The sequence below is a fragment of the Pseudopipra pipra genome, chromosome 23 (assembly GCF_036250125.1).
Source record: "Pseudopipra pipra isolate bDixPip1 chromosome 23, bDixPip1.hap1, whole genome shotgun sequence".
Taxonomy (NCBI): Eukaryota; Metazoa; Chordata; class Aves; order Passeriformes; family Pipridae; genus Pseudopipra; species Pseudopipra pipra.
Window position 1 is genome coordinate 5,241,351 of NC_087571.1, and position 8,691 is coordinate 5,250,041.

At 58.0% G+C, this 8,691-nt stretch overlaps 1 protein-coding gene across 1 annotated transcript; it reads right to left on the bottom strand.

Moving 5' to 3' along the window:
- Nucleotides 1-453: 453 nt before the first annotated feature.
- HINFP (histone H4 transcription factor) lies at nt 454-5,811 on the bottom strand. Its single transcript, XM_064634370.1, has 9 exons — nt 5,496-5,811; nt 4,557-4,783; nt 4,294-4,405; nt 3,672-3,824; nt 2,992-3,069; nt 2,780-2,900; nt 2,551-2,689; nt 2,328-2,452; nt 454-1,703 (listed from the first exon to the last, which is right to left on the bottom strand). Exons 1-9 carry the CDS (start codon nt 5,656-5,658, stop codon nt 1,151-1,153), a joined length of 1,671 nt encoding a protein of 556 aa, XP_064490440.1. The 5' UTR covers nt 5,659-5,811; the 3' UTR covers nt 454-1,150.
- Nucleotides 5,812-8,691: the final 2,880 nt, after the last annotated feature.

Sequence of the window (8,691 nt, forward strand, 5' to 3'; positions counted from 1 at the left end):
AGGGGAAAAACTCAGCATCCAGCAAGGTGCCTCCCTGCCTCCACCTGGGCTCAGCACCTCCACACAACGTAGGGAGGGCACAAAGGTCACCTCAGGGACCCCAAATTCACACTGTCCTTGTCCAGTCACTTGACAAAGGACAAGCTGGCTCTGCTCACAAATCCAGGCTACTCCCTGTATTCAAAAAAGACCAGAGCAGGCAGCAGACAGCCCTGGAGGAGGCAGCAAAAATCAAACCCACAGCAGGAATAGGAGTGCCAGAGCTAAACCTGGCCTTCCAGTGCCACCTCTGGGGACATGGAGCAGCACACTCCAGTGCCAGCTGCACGGTGTCAGGAGATCCTGGCAGCTCTTCAGTGCCCACCTCCCACACTGCAGGCTCAGGGTACTCCAGTGTCATCTCCTCACACCACAGCTGGCAGGGATGGGGCTGGAACACACACCAGACACTGCTCAGCCTCGCAGCCTGATCTTTATTTGTCGTGCCAAATTACACTTTGCCCAACCAGGAGCCCAAACCCCAATGTGGGGAGGAAACCCAGGGAATGACAAAAGCAGAAGGGAAGCTCCCCAGTGTCCCAGTGCTGCAGTGGCCTGCAAGGGACAGCACCTCCAGCCCTCTCCTCCCAGACACTCATGGGATCAGGGGTGCCAACCAGGAGAGCTGATGTGCAGGGACGTGCTGCTGAAGGCACTGCCATCCCCTGGAGAAACTCTGGATGGGCAAGGACACTGCTAAAGGCCACACATCTCCCCAGGGAAGAGGCTTCAGCACCAGTGTCTGCTCCACACACCATCCAGCCTGGAAAGGTCCTGGCTGAGGAACAGGCTCAGCAAGGGACCACATCACCCATGAGTTACCTGGGCCAGGCCTAGGCCAAACCTCCTGGGAGGGTGGGAGAGGCTTGCTAGTCCCTAATCCCCAAGAGGAGGAGACAGACAGCCCTTCCCAGCTCAAATCCCTTGATCCACAGCTGAGAGACCTGTCCTTCCCCTCTGCCCATGCTGCCCAGAACCAGCAGCCAGCCAGGCTGGGGCAGCACAGGGTGAAGACAAGCCCAGGCCTCTCCCCCAGGCACCCCCCAACCTCCCCCACCAGCACATCCCACGGAGGCCCAAGTTTTCCCCACGCAGAGAAGCCTGGGACACCTCACACAATCTGGATGCCCAGCTCCTCTGCTGTCTTCTGCAGCCTGTCCATGACATTCTCCTCCAGCTCCACAGCCAGCCCTGCAGGGGCTGCCCCCTGCTCCTCTGGGGCCGTGCTGGCCATCACGTAATACACAGTCTCGCTCTCCCCGTGCTCGTTGGTCCTGTTCACCACCCGGATGATGGGGCTGCTGGGGGTGCTGGGCTCTTGCTCTGAGGACAAAGCAGGCCCTGGGAAGGTGCTGGGCTCTTGCTCTGATGACAGTGCAGCTCCCTGGAAGGCGCTGGGCTGTGCTGGCTCAGGGCTGCCAGCAGAGCACGGGGCCGGGCACAGCTCAGAGCCCCTGTTCTCCTCTGCCAGGGGAGCGTCTGCTGGGGGCTCCAGGATGATGCCCTGCAGGTTGCCCTCCCCCTCAGGCAGCACCACGCACTCAGCTGGGCCCTCGAGGGCCTCCCCACGCTTCTCCCTGTCCTTCAGGAGCTGCTCTGTGAGCTCCACGCTCTCGTAACGCACCAGCTGCAGCCGCATGTAGCCGTCCTCGTGCTCCCGGTACCTGGGACACACAGGCAAGGGGATGGACAGTCACACTCCCCTTCCCAGGAGACAGGAACAGCCAAGGAAGGGGGATTCTAGGTTTCAAAGCCCTGTGCTGCATAGATAATACTGTGCAAGTAAGATAAAAGCCCTAAACCCACACCCACGTGGCAGCTCCCGAGCTTTGCGCCACGAGCCTCGATCATCCCCCCAGCCCATCTACCCCCACCACTCTGCTTCACTAGGAGCATTTAAGTCCATCCTCTTTCCCTCCCAGCTCTGGAAACCTGTAGAGTTTCCTAGGGAGGATGCAGCAGAGGCACCTGCCAAGGGACTGACCTCCAGCAGCTCTCTGTAGAGGGGCACAGCTGGAGCTGCCCCTGCCAAGCTCAGGAGTGTCCCACTGCTGCCCTTGCCCCAGATCTCTGACCCAGTGCTGGAGCTGCCTCCCAGTGCTGCCCTGTCACTGTGCCAGATCCCACTGAATGTTTACTGCCCAGACACTGGGTAAAGGGTCTTGAGCACACTACAGACATCAGAGCCTGAGCACTGACAGGTCTGTGCTGCAGCAGGACACAGGACACAGCCCCAGCCATCCCCTGCCCTGGAGAGGAGGCAGAGAGGAGCTCAGCACAGGCAGTACCTGAAGCGAGGGTGCCCCGAGGGCCACTTGAACTGGTGCTTCTTCCTGAGGTGCACAGTGAGGTTGTTCCCACGTGTGAAGCACTTGTCACACACGTGGCACTTGTACCGGGGCTCCGAGTCACCCTGGGGGGGCACAGAGAGGGCATGGAAGGGGGAATCAGCTTCTCTGGGAAGACTGACACAGGGTAACAGGAGCACTGCAAGCCCTGCTGCCTTCCCACCTCGTGGACTTTCCTGTAGTGCAGCTTGATGGAGCAGAGGGAGCGTGCAGAGAAGCTGCAGGCCTCGAACTCGCAGCGATACGCCGGCTCCTTGCTGTGCGTGTCCAGGTGCTTCCTCAGGTCAATGAGGTTCTTGCAGCTGGAAGGCAAGGGGGAGGGAACAGAGCTGTGAACGTGGCAGCACGTGCACACACCTGCCTCTGGGAGCAGGGAAAGCCCTGGCCCTCACCTGTAGTCACAGTAGTCACACTTGAAGGGCCGCTCCTCGCTGTGCCGGAAGCGAATGTGGTTGCGCAGGGAGGAGGGCAGGGGGCACGTCATGTCACACAGAGGGCACTTGTAGTGGTTCACTGTGCCAAGGACAGGGGGAAATGTGACCCCAAAGCAGGGCAGAGCACTCACTCCTCAGGGGCTCAGCTGGGAGAAGGGGCCTTTACTCACCGTGGTTCCTCATGTGGTCGCGGAGCAGCCTCTCCGTGGCAAACCTCTTGGAGCAGTGGGAACACTGGAACCTCTGCTCTGGGACAGGGAGGAAGGGGAGGGGTGGTGAGAAAGGAGATCAGAGCAGAGAGAACAGCACAAAGAGCAGCGAGTGAGAAATAGAGGTGGTTCCAGGGGAGCTGGAAACCCTTCTCTGCAGGCAGACACAGCACACACTGACTAAAAAGCCAAACCAAAAAAACCCCCAAAACAACACTTGCAAAGACCAAAAGGCACAGTCTCCCAGTGCAGAAACTGGGGAGCAACCATCACACACACTGTCAGCACAGGGAACTGAGCCAGCAAATCCCAGTCCCTGCCTGGAACAGTTCTGGCTGAACAGTGTGAGCCCTCCAACCCTGCCTCTGCAAGAGGACACTTCTCAGAAGGCACAGGCTGTGCCAGGGGAGGTTCAGGTTGGACATCAGGAAGAATTTCTTCCTGGAAAGGGTGGTCAGGCATTGGAAGGGGCTGCCCAGGGAGGTTTGGAGTCTCCATCCCTGCAGGTGTCCAAGGAATGACTGGGCTGGGTGGCAAGGTGGGCATCGGGCACAGGTTGGACTGGATGACCTTGGAGGTCTCTTCCCAGACATCCCAGCCCCAGGAATCCCCCCCTGCCCCCTCCCTGCCCCCTGGCTTACGGTCCAGGGCGGTCTGACGGCGGATGTGGTCGAAGAACTTGGTGTTGTTGGCAAACATCCCCCCACAGGTGGGACAGGCCACCACCTTCTCCTGCGTGTGGCTGCGCAGGTGCTCCCGCAGTTTGCAGCGCCCCTTGAAGCTGCAGTCACAGTCTGGGCACAAACAACAGCACAGTGAGACCCCTCACAGCTGGGCCACGACACACAGCCTGACTGATTGCCAGCCTTCTTCCTTCTCTTTGGGGCAGCAAGGCCCCAAGAAAGCCCAGGGAGCAGGGGCACAGCAGGGTGAGGTTGCTGGTGTACAACTGGCACAACCCCCACCAGCAGTTGAGGCAACTGCACAAACACAGGGGGAAATTACAGATAAAATCAAACTCCAGCCTTTTTCTTCTAGGGATTAATCAAATATTAATGAGAAGTTCGTTGTCAAGCACTCAGCTGGATGCCCTGAAGCAAATCCTACAGGACATTTCCCTGTCAGCACCACGGACACACATATTTTTGAAGGTCCAGGGGCTCCCTGAAACCCTCCCAGGGAGCAGAGAGCTCTCCTGTGCCACATTTGCAATCCAGCCCTGTGCAAAGCCCCTCTGGAGAGGCCCTGGAGCCACACACAAACCTTTCCAGCCACAGAGCACCACGTGGTTCTCCTTCCCTGCTGCCTTGTACTCGGAGCAGAAGCTGTGATCCTCCACGTGCCGGTAGAACCACTCGGGGTTATCAAAGGATCTCTGGGGAGGAAGGACAGAAAAAACAGGGTCAAAAAAAGAGATCAGCACAAGCTCAGGTGCTTTCACACAGGCTTCAGCAGAGCCAGCAGGTCGGGGTGCAGGGCAGCAGCAGCTCTCCCTCCCTCGGTTAGCCCAAGCCCCCTGTTCTCACCTCACAGTACTCCCACAGGCACAGGAAGTTCTCCTGGATCTCAGGGATGATGTTCCTGCTCTGGAAGTCCAGCTGGCAGTGGCTGACGTCCCCCTGGCTCTGCAGGGCCCGCAGCCCCCACTGCTTGAGCTTGGTGTGGTAGCAGTGGAAGTAGACGTGGCGCACGAGGTCGGAGGGGCTCTCCGGGGAGCAGAACCCACAGTCCTGCCACAGGCACGTGTACTCCTCTGCAACACACAGAACACACACAGCCTGAACCACAGGATCATCAGCCAGGCTGGGAAACACCTCTGAGATCACCCAGTCCACTGGTCAGGGGGAAACCCTCCAGGGGAAAAAACACCATGGGGTTTTTGCTGAGATCTGACTCGGTGCCTCCCCACCTGAGCACACACAGCCTTTGCCAGCTGCTGCTCTTGGTATTTTTCACTTCCTCTGAAGGAAAAGAGTAACTACACTTCAAAAAAGCCCAGCAGCCTCCCCTGGGAAGGCAGGTCATGTGACAGGCCAAATTATCTCCAAGCCAATGCTGGGGGAAGCAAAATGCAACAGGCAGCACTGCTCTGCTCAGGGAGGGGAGGAGGAAGGAGGCCAGAAACCTTCTCTTCTCGTGGAATCACAGGTTGGAAAAGACCTCCAGGATCATCCAGTCCACCCTGTGCCCGATGCCCACCTTGTCCCCCAGCCCAGAGCACTGAGTGTCACATCCAGTCCTTCCTTGGACACCTCCAGGGGTGGGGACTCCACCACCTCCCTGGGCAGCCCCTTCCAGTGCCTGACAGCCCTTTCCATGAAAAAATGCCTCCTGATATCCAACCTGGCCCTCCCCTGGCGCAGCCTGTCCCTTGTTCCCTGGCAGCAGAGCTCGACTCCTGCCCCCCCCGGCTCCTCCCGCCTGTCAGGGAGCAGTGGAGAGCGAGAAGGCCTCCAGCCCCTTACCCAGAGGGTCTATCTCGTCGCGGTTCTCTCCGGGGAGGTGCTGCTGCAGGTGCTGCGCCACGTGCCCGCAGAACTCCTCCATCCCCGCCGCCACGTACGAGCACTGCTGCCACTCGCACTGCAGCACCACGGCCCCCTTCCCGCCGGCCCGGCCGGGCGGCATGGCCGGGGCCCCCCGGAGCCGGGCAGAGCAACTGAAGCCTCCTGCGGCCAGCCGGGAGCGGCTCGGAGCCCCGCGGGGTGCGGGGGGAGCGGGGATAAAACCTCCAGCGCCGCCGCCCCTCCGCCCGCCTCTGCCCCGCAGGGGGGCTCCGGAACGCGACGGACCGCGCCCGACAGCCAATAGAAACAGCCCTTGCCTTAGCCCGCCGGCCAATCGCCGCGCGGGAAGGCGCCGCGCGCGCGGCACCTGAGCGGGCCCGCCGAGAAAGCGGCGCCGCCTCGCTAAGGTTCCGGGGCGCTTTGGGTCCCAACGGGGAGAGGGAGGATTCCAAACAGCCTCGGGATTAATTCCCGTTTGGGTTTGGGAAAACCTGCACCCCGGCAGCCAGGGCGGCTCTCCGCGGAATCACTGAATAGCTGGGGTCGGAGGGCACCTCTGCAGATCATCCAGTCACCCCCCCTGCCCAGGCAGGGTCACCTGGAGCAGGTGACGCAGGAGCACATCCAGGTGGGGTTGGGATGTCTCCAGAGACTCCACGCCCTCCCTGGGCACCTGTTCCAGTGCTCTGCCACCTCCATGGGAAGACGTTCTTCCTCGTGTTGAGGTAGAACTTGTTGTGTTTCAGTTCATGGCACGGGTTGCCCCGAGTTTCCCCATCCCTGGAATGTCCAAGGGCAGGTCGTAGCAACCTGGTCTGTGGAAGGTGTCCCTGCCCGTGGCAGGTGGGTGGGACTGGATGATCTTTAAGGTCTCTTCCAACCCAAACCATTCTGAGTTAATTTTTGGTGCCTCCAGGACCCTTCCTTGCCTAAACAAGAGCCCTCACACTGAGAACCCACCGAGCTGGACACAAACCCCAGGAGTGCTGTGCTTCCTACCATGAGATAATACCACAAACCCCCTTTACTCAGCAACGAGGAGATGGATCAAAATGACAGTTTGAATTAAACAAATCTACACTGACTGTTACATCTGCTGTGCTGGGCTTTTTTTGTGACACAGAACGGAGGCACAGTTCTCAGAGTTTGCTTTGGCACTGGCAAACGTCTTATAAAAACAAATGGGATTGTGTAAAATGTGCCCCAAAGCGTGTTGTGCACAATGGGTTCTGTAACTCCTGTCACACACTGGCTCTGCCCTTGATGTGAGTGGGAAGCACATGCCCAGACCCATTAAATTATAAAGAAAACCTGGGTGTGATGCCTTTTCAAATGAAAACATAAGGTAAGAGGTTGATCTCACCTCAAAGAAGGGCTGGCTGAGTTTTTGCTCCATCTCTGTTTGTTTGTTTCCTGCGAGGTTGGTTTGTTTTCAATGCAGTTACTTTGCAATCAGCACAGAGAACACCTGGACTGACTGAACACTGCAAAGCCTGAATGGGGCTGGGATTTAACGTGTGTATCCTCTGCAGATTCATCCCCAGGAGACAAAACTCCCTGGGCAGTGCTCCAGGAGGCAGGTGGCAACCAAAGCCCGTTGCTGACAAAGCAGAGACAACCCCCCTTTCTGTGCCACTTCACATCTGCCCACCCTTCCCTGCCCCACCTGGAGGCTCCTGCCCATTCTCTGACCTGCCTGCCAAATCCTGGGCACCTGTGGGCACCAGGAAGGGGTGGAAAAGGGGTAGATGGGCCAAAATAAGAGTTGTATTTATACAAGAGGGTGGTGAAAGGCTCTACACAGGATGACATTCCATGACTGTGGGGTGTCCTCTTGGCCCTGAGCAGGCAGAACGCCTGAATTTACTCCTGCAAGTTAAGAATATTTGGGAATTATTCAGGATATCGTTTCAGCTCTGCCTCAGTGATACAGACACAGCCTTTGCCAGCTGCTGCTCTTGGTGTGTTTTATTTCCTCTGAAGGAAAAGAGTAATTACACTTATAAAAAACCCAGGAAGGTGGGTCACATGACCACCCAAATTAGTCTCCAGGCCAGTGCTGGGGGAAGCACATGGATTACAAGGAGGGAAGGATCTTTCCTAATGGCCCCACGAGCTGGCAGCAGACTCCACAAGGAGGAATATTGAATTAGGAGGAACGTGCTGGCGCCAGCCTTGCCCTGCTCCTGTAAGATGAGCAGAAGTGCTGCACAGCAGCCCTCTGTGCTTGTGCACAAAGCACTCCAGAGATCCTCTGCCTCAGCACGGCCTGCCCTCACCCTCCTGACAGGGAAAATGCTCCCTTGCAGTGATTAAAGAGGAGTTTAGAGGCTTAACTCTGCCCTGTGGCTCAGACACTGCACAACCAGCCTCGCTGCCCACGCAGGAGTGGCTGTAGCAGGTCTGGCCAACACTCCTTTAAATCTGGGTCCAGCAGCAGTGTCAAACAGGTCCTTTCCTGGCTGCTGTTCCCTCTCCTGGTGCCTCCCTGGAGGACAAACCCAGCCTTTCAGAAAGGGGACCCCTCCTCAGGCTCCCTCCTGAGGAACACGTGGGTTTGCTGGTGGACGCTCCTGCCGCTCCCATGAACATTCTGTCCCTGGCTGAAGGTTGTCCCTGCAGGTGCCTGTGGGTTCCAGGCAAAGCCCTCCTGGGTTCCCAGTGTCCAAAGAGACAGTTTTAATGATGCAAAGCACAAACTGGGGGGTCCCAGAGAGACAGAACCACTGCCCAAGCGAGGTCTGCCGTGCATGTCTCCAAAGGCTCGGGGGTGTCTCACACTCAACAAGAGAAGATCCTCTCATCCCAAGCCTTGTTTTCCCAGCCAAATCCCTCACCTGGAAGGAGGTGGCTCACCCCTGCAGGACTTGCCACCCTTTCACCTTAAACCAAGGTTTTTCTGTCCCCAAACCTCGGGTTTCATCCCTGAAATGTCAGGTCGGACAGGAAGGAGCCCCTTTGGGAAGGATCCACACTGACCATGCAAATGGGAGCCAAACACAGATCCAGGGATTTGCATTTAAGCAAATCCCAAGTGAGGTGTCGTGGAGACATCCCTGAACTGGAGAAAACCTATTTCCTCCAGCTTTCTCAGCTGGAAGTTTACCAGGGGAACATGAGCACGGGTTTCACTCTGCCCTGGGAAGCTCATGAC